Below are 12,978 nucleotides of genomic sequence, written 5' to 3' on the forward strand. Positions count from 1 at the left end.
TCATCTGCACCGTGTTCCCGCCTACCAAGGCCAAACGCTCTCCCTAAGGTTCTGGCCTCCTGTATTTGCCGCTCTGCAAGCCGCCTGCTGTACACCATGTCCCTGTTTTCACTGGGACGTTGATCTTCTCATCTACCTTGTGAGTCACGTATTCTGAATACAAACCCCCTCATCTGCCCCACAGGTTGTGAACGGGGTTCTCGCCGTCCCGCGGGCTGGGTTTTAGGGTGGACGTCAGACCCTCCGCAGCAGGAAGCACCAAACAGAGTCTGCTGATGCGCTGTTGCTGGGAAAACCGGGAGGGCCGAACAGCTCCCACACCTCCCTCCGCCTTGGCTTTCTACACCTTCGAAACCTTTGCCTGATGAAGGCGGGCCCGCGGGAATGGCGAAGAAGGGTCTGCTCCAGGCAGGGTGCCGCAGGGCATCTCTCCTGGAGGTGCTGAGGAGCACCTGGCCAACAGGGGCCGGGAACGAAGGATCAGCCCAGCTCGATGGGGCCTTCCCGGGGCCCACACACAGCTCTGCACCAGCACCCGGTGGGGTCCTTCCCCACAGAGTGCCCACCGCCCCTGCACCTGCTGGAATTCAGCGGCGCAGCCCCACCGGGACCCACGGGTCTGGCCGAAGGCCGCTCTGATGGTGAAAACCAAAGTTAACGGGCACACCTTGCCTGCATCCCGCCACGAACAAAGCCAAGTGTCAAAGTCCATTTTGCAGCAAGCTGGGAAAACAGGGCAGGGCCTGGGTCTCAGATAACGCTTGCCTGTGATAACAGGCAAGTATTGAGATTATGTAGAGAACAGTCTTTACCATTCATGCAGAAGTATTTACAGGTAAAAAAAATGAAGGCTGTCTGGGTCCCATTAAGAGGACCAGGGGAAATGAAACCAAATTAACAGAACATGTCACTGTTGAGGCTGCATGAAACATATAGAGGGGTTCACTGTACCAGTCTCATTGTGTGTATGTCTGAAGTGTTCTATAATTAAAAAGCTAAGGAAAAACATGTTAGAGGTCCCGGCGATCCAGAAACGAGACTAGGACTTGGGCAATTTTCAGTCTAGTCGAAGAAACTGGTGTCAAACACACGGGAGTCCCGGCCCTCCCCCAGCCCCGTGTGAGGTCTGACACCATTTCCGATAAAATACAACCGTTTGTGTCTTTCTTCTCAGGGATACTGGCTACGGTCACACGTGTGTATCCCTGTTCAGTCCTCTATTTGTAAATCATTTCAAATTTGCAGAAAAGTTGCAAGATTCATGCAGGAATCTCCCCCCGCCCCATCCTCTAGACCAGACCCACGAATTTTTCACGTTTCACCCGTGTCCATCATTCCGTCTCCACACACACGGTGCTCTCACTCCAAGCCTCAGAGAGTAGACTGTAGACATCGTGCCCTTTACCCAGTAACGCACAGTATGAACTTCCCAAGAGTCGGGACATTCTCTTCCACAGGCCCCCTACAACTCACAAACTCAGGAACCTTGACTTTGACAGCACTTCTGAAGAATTCACCCTCACGTCCGCATTTTATCAAACATTCCACCGATGCCCAGGTTGGCGCGTTTCTGCTGTAGCCCAGACCCGTGTGAAATCACACTCTGCATAGTCACCCCCTCCTACCGCCTCCTTCAAGCTGGACCCGTTCCTTGATGTCTTTGCCCTTCACGACCTTGACGTTTTCTACTAAAAGCCAACTGTTTTATAAAATGCCCCTCCCCGTGTTGGGCTTGCTGGTTTGTGTCAGGCTGCATAGCCCCAGCTGCAATGCAACCCAAGTGACACCCTTCTCAGAAGAACGACGTCCATCTGCCCGCCCTGGTGGCGTGAGCCTCGATCACCCATTAGGGTGACGTGCTGGGCCTCCAGTCTTGTCACTGACTGTCCCCTTGCACAGGAGGGCTCTGCGGGGAAACACTCTGAGCCAGGAACATTCCCTGCTCCCCACCACACGTGGCCTCTTCCAATTAGATTCAGCATTCATTGATGACGCTTGCCCAAATCAATCTCCACGATCACTATTGCGACCTGCGATTCTTCCTACTCACCGGCCATTTATTAGTTGGTGTTTTGCTATAGGGGAGTGGCCTCTCGTCCCCATCCCTTCTATTTATGGAACATAGTTGTTTAAATAGCATCTCCCAAAATTCATACCCACCTAAAACTTCAAATGGGACCTTATCTAGAAATCATCTTTGCAGAAGTGACAAGGGAACTGCCACTGTTACTCTGTTTTATTGATCATAGCTGTCATCGTGGTTGTGAGGTGGGATCTCATTGTGCTTTTGATCTGTATTTCTCTAACGACTACTGACGCTGAGCATCTTTTTGTATCATTTGTGTTATCTCACGCTTCTTGTATATCTTCCTTGGAGAAATGTCTACTCAAATCCTTTGCTCATTTTATTTTTTTTTAAAGATTTTATTTTATTATTATTTGAGAGAGAATGAGAGAGAGAGAGAGAGAGCACAAGAGGGGGGAGGGTCAGAGGGAGAAGCAGACTCCCAGCTAAGCAGGGAGCCCGATGTGGGACTTGATCCCGGGACTCCAGGATCATGACCTGAGCCGAAGGCAGTCGCTTAACCAACTGAGCCACCCAGGCGCCCTCCTTTGCTCATTTTAAAAATCAGATTGCTTGGGGTTTTTTGGTTGAGTTGTGGGAGTTCTATATATTCTGGATATTAACTCCTTCTCAGGTATATACAGATTTGTACAGATTTACACATATTTACTCCCATTCTGTGGATTGCCTTTCCACTCTGTTGATCATGTCCTTTGGGGCACGTCCAATTTTAGCGAATCCAGTTTGTCTACTTTTTTCTTGTTTTACCTGTGCTTTTAGTGCCGTATCGGAAAAAAAAATCATTGCTAAGTCCAATATCATGCTAAGTCATGACACCGGAATTCGCAAAGTTTACCTATGTTTTCTTCTAAGAGTTTTATAGTTTTAGCTCTTATGTTTAGGTGCCTGGCCATTTTGAGTTAATTTTTGTGTATGATATGAGGTAAGGGTCCAACTTCATTCCTCTGAACAGAGAAATCCAGTTTTCCCAGCGCCCTTTGTTGAAAAGACCGTTCCTTTTTCATCAAATGATCTTGGCACCCCTGTCATTTGCCATGTATGTAGGGCTTATTCCTGGGCTCTCTGGTCTACTCCGTTGGTCTGTGTGTCTGTCCGTATGCTATTGTCATGGATACTGTAGCTTTGTCATATGTTTTAAAATCAGGAAGTGAGGGGGCGCCTGGGTGGCTCAGTCAGTGAAGCGTCTGCCTTCGGCTCAGGTCATGATCCCAGGGTCCTGGGACTGAGCCCCGCGTCGGGCTCCCTGCTCAGCGGGGAGTCAGCTTCTCCCTCTCCCACTCCCCCTGCTTGTGCATACTCCCTCTCTCTGTCAAATAAATAAAATCTTTCAAAAAATAAAATAAAATAAAAACAAAATAAATAAAAGATCTGAGGTAATCCATATCACTTTCTGATCTCTCCTTTCCTTGTTTGTTTTGAAAACTAAGCAGATGCACAATCAGCGAGGCCCCCAATTTGTGCACTGCATCCAGCTCTCACACTCATTAGGCAGAGCACCCCCTTGTCACGTCTCCTCCTGTAGACTCATCGGGGTCCTCGATTTTTCACTATTTCAAACCGCTCTGGAAACATGTCCGATGTTATACAAAGACTACGATATGGTGACCGGGGGCTTACTTCACTTTCGGGAAGAAAATTCCCAGTTTCCAAATGTTATTTCCAAATGTTCTATAGGAGAGTGTTCTATAAGAAAACACAAAATAACATCCTATTGGAGGGCTATGAGGTAGACTCTCCACGGAGTGTGACCCAGGGGCTGTGCCTGAAAGCTTTTGCCCACCTGCAGCCCCTCCCTCCCTTCCCACGGCCCTCCTGCCATCCATTTGCGGGCTGCTCACTTCTAGAGGGAGCTTCTAGCTCCACACCAAATTCCTCATTGTACCCCAAACCTTACGCATTCTCCTATCCAATGTTGTTGCCTGCCAGGAGCCAAAACGTTGAGTGCGACCCTCCTCCAGACCCCGAAGGGATGAATGGACCTTTCCTCTGCCCAGGCCCGCCCCCCCACCCCCCGCCCCAGGAAGCTCCTTATCCAGTACCTTTCCTGGCAATTCCCCCAATGAGTCCCACACCAAGCCCCTAGATTTTTCACGCACCTCCTTCCTTGGGTGCAAACACATGACCCTCTCAAGCCCACCCGCTGCTGCCAAATTATCCCCTAAAAGACGGCTGCAGCACACCATCCCTTAGCCCACCCACCCCCTCACGTCCTCACATCCCCAACGCCCCGGTGACCTGACTCCTGGGACTCCTCCTGCCCCAGGGAGGATACAGTGCTTTCACTTCCTCCTGCTCCTTCCCGCTGTGAGCAGCTGGCTGCCCTGGGGGCCGGGGCTGGGGTCTGGGGTAAGGGAGCTCTCCACCAGGCGGCCCGCATCACCGTCGGGGTGAGTTTGTCCCTGAGCGCATCCTCACATGTCACTTCCCTTGCCCCCCGCCCAGAAGTGGGTCTCCCGGGGGGACCCTGCATCTGCACGCCCCAGGGTGCCTGATATCACGTGGGGGCTAACAGGCAAGGGGCAAGGTGTCCTCGGTCCTTCCCCCGTGCACATGCTTGGAACCTGCAGGGTACACGTTCCTCCAGGACACGCGTTTCTTTCGAGTCTTCCAGGCGTCAGGTTTTGAGATCGCAGACTTGGCCTAACTCAAGTCAACAGTCGTCACAAAGACCATTTTATGTGCTCCTCATGGAGTTGCCGTGTCGCCCCTCCCAAACACACGTACCCACACACAGGCGTGGTGCACACACGTGTTCACGTAATTCTGTGTAGCCCCATGCGGGGCGCTGTAGGCTCCGTGCTGGGCGCCTCTGGGGCAGGGCCCTCTGGGTCCACACGTTAGAGTCCATCCAGCTGGGTTCTGCCTTCCCACCTCCCACAGGCAACAAACAAAGCAAACCAAGTGGAGCCCCTCCTTGCCCGGACAGAGGAGAGGAACAGCCCCTGGGGCGGGGGCGGGGGGGGGGCAGGCGACAGAGCTCCCCGCAGTGATGGGAATGTCCTCTGTGTGCGTGGACCTGTGAAATTCAGCCAGTGCAGCGAAGGAAGTGAATCTTTCATCTCAGTTTAATTCATTTTAACCTGAAGAGCTATATGTGCCCGGCAGCGACTGTCCTCCCGGGCTCAGGTCTGCAAGGGGGATTTCTGTCTTTTCAGTGAATGCTGGATTAACTAGCCCCCCAGCGGGGCACCGGGCTGGGGGAAATCACTGGGCTGGGAACTTGGGGGATTTGGGGCAAACCCTCCCCCACTCCCAGAGGACTTGAAGAAGCAGCCACATTCTCCCCAGATAACATCTCACAAGTGACAGCCTACTGGAGCTCATTCCAAAGACAATTAAAGACACACACACACCACTTCCCACTGGAACGTGAGACTTTCTAGAAGACAAGCCACTTAGTCTAATTAGGCCAAATTTTTCTGTAACTACTTTCTTCCCTTTGGCTTTTGATATTTTGGGGGGGTACTTTCTGAGATAGAACTTAAAAACACACACACAACAAAACAAACAAACAAAAAAACAAAAAAACAGAACAGAAATCCCCAAAAATGGTGCAAACCACACCAGCACGATTCCTTATTTTTGAAAAGCTTTGCTCAACAATTCCTTGGCTCCTCCATTACTATGATTTTAAATAGATCACACTCCCGGTACGTTCTCTGACAGTTGCACGTGTGAGCAGAGCTGTCCTGCCCTTATTTCCAAGCTCCTTGACATCACCAAATAAATACCTACCAGAGAGAGGCTGGTACCAACCCACGCCAGTTGCAGCCATAATTAATGGAGCACCTCTTGTTGCCCCGATTTTTACTTCAAAACTCAGGAAGCCCTCACTACTCATCAGACTCCTACCATTTCTGTTTCCAACATCAGTGCTTTTAACCCCAACTGTCCTCTCATGAAGTTGCTATCGGCCACGCCAAATCCAGACCTCGCGGGCAATGCTTCCTCTCTCTGCAAAGCAAAGCCCCCTCTGCTCTGAAAACTTTCATGCATGGTGTTCCTGCAGGTCACCTGGCAGTCACCACAGGGTCCCCAAAGAAGGAAGGATCTTAATGACAACCTTCTCCACCGGGATGGGGTAAGAGCCCTTCAGGAGCCCCCCGTGGGGCACAGCAGGGCAAACCCAAAGCTTCGCTACCCTGCCCTTCTCCACGCTGCGGCAGGGGATGCCGACGTGTCAGTTCCCAGAGAATGGACCAAATAAACACCAAAAGGCGTCTGACGTCAGCGAACGTTTGAGAAGGTGGTCATAAACCTTGGGTGGGGATAACACTTAGCAGCCCACTGCCTCTTCCTTGACTGCAACTTGGAATGATATAATTAGAGCTCCCCCAGGGGAAAGAGAGAGTACACAAATTTCCTGTGTTTCATCAGGCTGGCCAGGGTTCTGCAGATCAGGGAGGCCAAGCCCTTCACACCCAGGTCCCATTTCAATGATAATAACTTTCCACATCCTGGCCTCCCTGTGGTGGAATGCATTTTAAAGGAGCGCCCCTTCTCCAGCCCCTTCTGAAACCTGGCTTCAGAAATCCCCCTTTAGAGGATTCATCCTCCCTACCTGTCTGAGGAGCTGTGGCTGCAGGACATTTCTATCCCACTGATGGGGGTGGGGAGGGAAGATTCCAGAGGAAAGATCCCTGTTAAACCAGGTCCTGCCAGCCTTAAATGTCTCAGAGGTTGAACCAAGGCTAACTGACTATTCATGGCGAACAAGTATTTCACAGTCAAGGGTGACACAGAAATACCAAATGAGGCTGTACTTTGACCGAACGATAGGAAAAAGCTTTCCATTATAGGAAATGGAAATGCCATTCCCATTGCCTGGTCCCTCTGCAGATCACTGTCCCCAAAATCTACCCCAGGAAGCCCATTCTAAAACCCATGTTGTTTTTTTGCACACGAAACATTAAGCAAAATTCTGGTCGTTTTTCCAACGGTGACTTGCTTTGCTAATTGAGAGCTGGGCCTCACTGCCTAGAGCCCTGTGGGCACCCAGCGCTGTTTTTGTGAGCACTCAGCCCAGCAGCTCACTGTGGGTGCCCTGCAGGGCCAGCAGTGTTCGGGTCTCGGGATGGCATCCAGTAAGGAGCAGACACCAGGGTTAAACGTGCTCTCGCTGTTAAATACTGCAACATTTCAAATGTTTGCTTCTTTGCTCCGTGCACAGCCGTAATCAAAAAAACATGTTGTCTTACTATATACATGAAAACTTTTCTTTTTTCCAAAGTCTTCTTACCAAAGACGTTTTCGTTTGCTTGCTTCCAAATGGACTGCGAGCATTATTTATTATAACCATCGGTCCAAGAATCTGGGCCAGAAGTCAAAGCTGCTGCACTGTCAAAATGGGGAGAGGGAGAACCCCCAAAACGGCCACTCCCAGCCCATCCTACCTAGGCGGGGCACACAGCCCATCAGGTGCTTGTCTCCTTAGGGAACAGAGCCGTCCATAAAAATGTACAATAAGAACTTATAAATCCTTCTACAATACCCTTTCCATGTCTTTACATAGTAACATCTTTTGTGTATAAAATACACTCAGGTTACAAGGAGGCCTCTTCACAGCAGAAAAGATGCCAAGTACCCAAATCTCCTGTCATCATAAAATTGTATTCATATTTTGAACATGAACAAATTTGAATTTTCAGCTAACCGAGCATTCCAGAAGAGGACGATGAACACCTTTCCTACTCCCTCCCCAACTGGATATGATTATTTTACTGGAAAAAGAAAGTTACCTCCGCTCAGGGTTCAAGAGTTAAGGAGAATGGCCCAGGATTGCTTTGTTCCTCAGAGATTTCTGAAACTCGACTGGGAAGGACAGCAATGTTTAAACTACTCCGCCCGAAACGCGAGCTACTTTCCCGAGCTTGTTCCAACGTTGACAGGAGCAACAGAAGAGTGGTCTTTCTCGCAGCGCGCAGCTCTCACCCCTCCGCGCCGCACAGCACCCCACCCTCCGCACGCGCAACGCAAACCACCGCAGCCGCAGGTCGGCCAGGCAGAGAGCGTGGTGCGGGACAACCCAGCCCCGGGCGGCCACCGCGCCAGCGCTGCGCCACCGCGCGTCCGGGCGCCGAGTTAAGCCGCTTCCGCCCCCCTCCCACAGCGCAGCGAGCGGATCCCCCCCCCCCCCCGCTCCCTCGTTCTAAAGGGGATAGGGATTCTTGCAGGGAGGAGGGGTGCAGAAATCCGCAGGGATGTTGGCGAGAATCCCCCAGGCTGACTTCGAATAGGCTAGTTACCACTGCACCGTGGATGCACCCTGAACGCTTTATGCTTTAAGGGACAGCGACAGACTTACGCAAGCCCCCTTCCCAAACCAAGTAACCAGAAATGTCTGACATAATCAGCATCTGCTTAAACCCAGACGACTCCCCAGAAAGGCTGCCCAGCATTCCTGATTGTGTAGACAGGTCCCTGGAGCGCGCAGCTGCCAGCAAGACGCGGGAAGAGTGAGCCCCCTTCTGCGACGGTCCCCTGACTCTCACCTGCCTGCAGGAATACATGGCGGGTGGTGCACTATGCGAGAGGCGGGCAACACTGAATCCCTCTTAAGTGTAAGGGGACAGCTCACACATTTCTGGGACTGGAGGCGAACCTCCTCAGCCTCCCGACGTCCCGGCCTGGAGGCACCGCCGCCCTCCCCCACCCCGGCAGGGTGCCCGGAATTCGGCCGCGGTGCGCGGGCCGGAGGTGCTCGGGGGTCCGGACGGCGTGGGCGAGCGCCGCCTCCTCCGGCTCCCTAGACTGGGGCCCCAGGCTCTCTCCGCACCTCGAGGCTGTTCCTGCATGCCCCGGGGCCCACGCAGACAAACCCGCGCGATGACCCCGGGGGCAACGTGTGCCCCTCCAGGAAAATGCCACCAGGAACCCGGGCCCGACCCTCCGGCCGCGTGCCTCGTCCCGGGTCCTGGGTCTCGGGGTGCCGCCCCAGCAGCCGAAAGGTCGCCCCGCGACCCCTCGACCCCAGGCAGGAAACGCCACTCGGCCACCTCCCGGGAGTGCAGGGGGGGTGGGGGCAGAGGGGCCAACAAAAGGGAAGCCAAAGTCCCTTTCGATCTAGAGGCGGGGGGCGGGAACCCCATCCCCCGGGCCCCGCCCGACTGCGGCGCCGGCCCTGGGTGGGGGGCTCCGGCGGAGAGGGGGGCGCGGGGGCCGTGAGCCCTACAGGGGGAACCTGGGAGGGCAAGGACCGAGTCAAAATCCTGAGAACTAAAGACACATCTGCGGACCCGGGACCGGGCCACCTTCACACTCACGACCCTCGCAGACTCCTGGCCGGGGGCTTCCCCGTGGGCGCCGGCGCCGCTCGCCGGGCCTCTGGAAACACTTAGCCGTCCCCAGAGCGCGCCTCATTGGAAGCAGCCCCGGGCGGCGGTGCGCGGGGCCGAGGCGGGCCCGGCGGGGAGGGGACCTGCGCGGCGCCCCCTGATCCGGAGAGAGGCCGGGGGCACAGCCGCGGAGGCGCAGACCCGAGAGCGCGAGCCCCTGCCCGTGCACGAAGACGACGCGCAGGGGAGGGCGCGGGGCGGCGGGTCCTACCTGTGGTCCGGAGCACGCAGAGCAGGAGCGCGGCGGCCACCCAGACGGTCCGGGCGCACATCAGGGGCAGCGCCGAGCCCCGGGCCATGCCGTGGGCCGTGGGGGCCGGGGCGCGGGGGCCGGCGGGGCCGGGCGCCACCACCCCTGTCGGCCGCGCGTCCGCTGCCCTTTTTCCCGGGCTCTGCGCAAGTTGGTCCCTTTCGAAGAACTCCTGGTCTTCCTCCTGTGGCGGCCCGGACGCGCCGCGAGGCTCCGGGCGCGGCGCGGGCTGGCTGCGAGGCTCCGGGGCGCGGGCTGGGCGTCCCGCCGGCCGCGGGGATGAGCGCTGGGGGCGGACCGCGGGCGCGCAGGAGGCAGGGTCCCCGGCTCGCCCGCCCCGATGGGCAGAGCAAGGCCGGCGCCGGCGCCCCCTGCCGGAGGGACGCGCCTGCCGCGGGCGGGGCGCGCGGGAGGCGAGGGGCCGGGACCAGGGGCCGCCGCGCCAGCCCCGGACGGGCCTCCCGCGCGCGCCCCCGGCACGCTTAGACGCAGAGGTGCGCCGTGGGGGCGTCCCGCCGGACCTCGCCGCGGCTGCCCGCGCCACAGGGGCGCGCTGGGCAGTTGGCATCCACGTTCAGGGGGCGGGACCCCCGGGCGCCTGGTCACAAATCAGTAACTCAGGACCACACTGCTCCCTCGCCAGGCCCACAGGGCCAAATCAGACAGCTACTCGGTCCCAGAAACCGGCGGTGCAGGAGGAAGAGAAGCGAGGGCATGGAGAAGCGAAACGGTCAAGGAAAGAAACAGGCCAGGCCGCGTCCCCGCCGTGTGCCCTCTCAGGCTCTCCTCGCCACGCTGCGCGGTGGGGACGACCAGGTCCTTCCAAAATGCCCAGAAACCGCCGGGACTAGAGCGGCGTAGAGGGAGCGCGATGCTATCTGAAGCCACCGTGGCTTTTGGTTTACTGTTAAAAGCAAATTGTGTAATTTTACCCATTAAAGGCAGAACACTATTTGTTCTCTGCAGAGCCCCAGAACATGCAGAAGTAATTTGCTTCACTTGTAAAAGACGTTTTGAATGCAATTCAAATAGCATATTTTCTTGCTTATTCTTGGTTTTGCTTAACACATGCCAAGGTCTGGAATTGGAAAGCCTGACCCTCCTGTTTGTAACTTAGGAATTTTCTTTGTTTTTGCTCTCTTGGAGAGAGGATTTGGAAACGCCCCCCCCCCCTCCGTTGTTTGTTTTCTGAGATTTATCTTTTAACTGATTATCAAGCAGTTTGTTTGGCGTTTTTGCTCAAGCCCCATTTCCTGCTAGTTGGGGTGAATTAGGGAGAGCCCTGGCCTTGGGTGCCAGACCCGGAGGCAGCTCAGCTTGCCCCCCTTCCCCACCCTACCCCCGGATTGCCCCTCCACTGCCTCACACATGGCAGGAAATAAAAGTTCTCTAGCTGTGTCTGCTGACAACATGGCTGAGCCAGCCCCCGAGCATTACCGCTGTTAAAATGATTTAGGCCCGCACGTCTCTGGCGAATCTGTTTGCAGCAACATCCCACGCACTTCTCTTTCCTAATGCACACTGTAAGGACCGTGCAGTGGCTGGCCAGGGGGTGGCCAGAAATCCAGGGAGAAAGGGAGAAGATGATAAAATAGTTATCCAATGGTGGAGGCCTGAGCGCAGACGGTGGTCTGAACTGTTTGAGGACCGCCAGGTCTTTATCTTTGGTTTTTTCCTCGCTTTCCTTCCCCTGGCGGCCCTCAAGGATGCTTCCAGAGTAAGTAAGGCTTTAAGAGTTGGTCTTGAGGCACTTGGTTCCAGACTCCTCCATTCTGGATCTGGTGGAAAGCAGAGAGGGAGGGCCGAGGAGGGTCCCTCTGCAGAGCTCCATCCTGTCGCTGGATCTGTGCTCCCTTTCGCTTTCTGCTGCAGAGACTTGACCTTGTAGTTCCAGGACTATTCGGTCCAGAGCTCCGCCACTTACTTTCGGTGTGAACTTTGGGGAAATGACCTAATCATGCTACAGCCCCTCATCTGTGTGCAATTTTCACATGACTGGATTCCCCGCAAACCTGACCTGAGAGTTTAAACAGCAACATATATTTTTGCCAACAGTTCCTTGGGTGTGGTCAGAAATGTGGATTGTATCACACGTGATTCCTTAAAGGTTTATAAAAATTATCTTTTCAGCATTTCTTTCTCCACAGTTCCCCTACCTCTAACTCTGGCCGGCTTCTGCCTATCTTCCCCCTTCACTCCCTCCTTCCTTCCCTTTCTACAGGTTCAGAACCTACAGGAACAAATGCAGTAAACTTATCCTCATGAATGGGGACAGTTGAAATAATGTGCTTTCTAAGTAGCAGAATGTGGCTTGGATCCCAAGTCAGACGGAGGCTGCTTGTCCCCTCCAGCCTGGACTATGCTTAATGATTCCTGCAGGACACATCACCACCAAACCTAACCGCGTAAACCAGTAAACATTTACTATTCCACTAGTTTCTGTGGGTCGAGAACTCAGGAGAGGCTTAGCTCAGTCTGGCTCAGGGTCAGCCGGTGCTGCCTCACCTGAAGGCTGACGGAGGCCAAAGGGTCTTCGCAGGGCCGCTTGCTCACATGCCTGGCAAGTGAGTGCTGGGTGAGGGTGGCAGGCCTCCCTTCCTCCCACACGGATCTGTCTACAGGGCTCCCTGAGCATCCTCCCAGTACGGCAGCTGACTGACCCCACCGTGACAGCCGGGGGGCAGCTGCAGTGTCTTTTTTAACTGAGCTTTGGAAGTCACACACGGTGACTTCCACAGTAGCCTGTTGCCTTCATGGGCCTCTTTGTGGTAGGAGGAGGCTGCATGGGGGTGTGTACACCCGGAGGCTGACTGCCGCCCCCACCTGGATAGAGCATGGCCATGCTGGTCTCAGAATAGGCAGCAGGCAAGAGGGAGAGGAGATGAGCGTGGTGGGCCCCCCCGGAAGACCATGCGGGGAGCCATGCAGGTATCTGCAGGAAACCATTCAGGTGCAGTGACGGGCTCGTGTGAAGGCGGCGGGGTCCTGAGGTATCTGACGAACAGCCCATTGGCCATTTGTATGCCTTCTTGTGTGAAATGTCTGTTTAAATCGTTTGTTCATCTTCTCACTGGGTTATATATCTTCTTATTTTTGAGTTTTACGAGTTCTTTATATGTTCTCGATAGAAGCTTATTTCAGGCCAGATAAAGATTCAGATGACGTGTTCTCCCAGCCTCCAGTTTGTCTTTTGGTGTTTTTTTTAACAGTGTCTTTTCATAAAAAGCACTTTCTCATATTAAGGAAATTTTTCCTTTTACGAGTAGTGCTTTTTGAGTATCAGTGATGCTGGATCAGACCAAAAAAAT

General features: G+C 54.4%; 1 protein-coding gene across 1 annotated transcript in view; it reads right to left on the reverse strand.

Moving 5' to 3' along the window:
• The window catches only part of ROR2 (ROR family WNT receptor 2), a 193,218-nt gene extending 183,139 nt beyond the window's left edge, over window positions 1–10,079 (reverse strand). The window contains exons 1-2 of the mRNA XM_088018855.1: window positions 9,969–10,079; window positions 9,632–9,903 (exon numbers count right to left, since the gene is read on the reverse strand). Coding sequence (XP_087874981.1) covers window positions 9,632–9,719 — 88 coding nt within the window. The 5' untranslated portion in view covers window positions 9,720–9,903; window positions 9,969–10,079. The remainder of the gene's footprint in view (window positions 1–9,631; window positions 9,904–9,968) is intronic.
• Window positions 10,080–12,978: the final 2,899 nt, after the last annotated feature.

This window comes from Eumetopias jubatus, unplaced genomic scaffold, assembly GCF_037043125.1.
Source record: "Eumetopias jubatus isolate StellerSeaLion01/CBP00866 unplaced genomic scaffold, mEumJub1_p1.0 scaffold_15, whole genome shotgun sequence".
In the NCBI taxonomy this organism is placed as follows: Eukaryota; Metazoa; Chordata; class Mammalia; order Carnivora; family Otariidae; genus Eumetopias; species Eumetopias jubatus.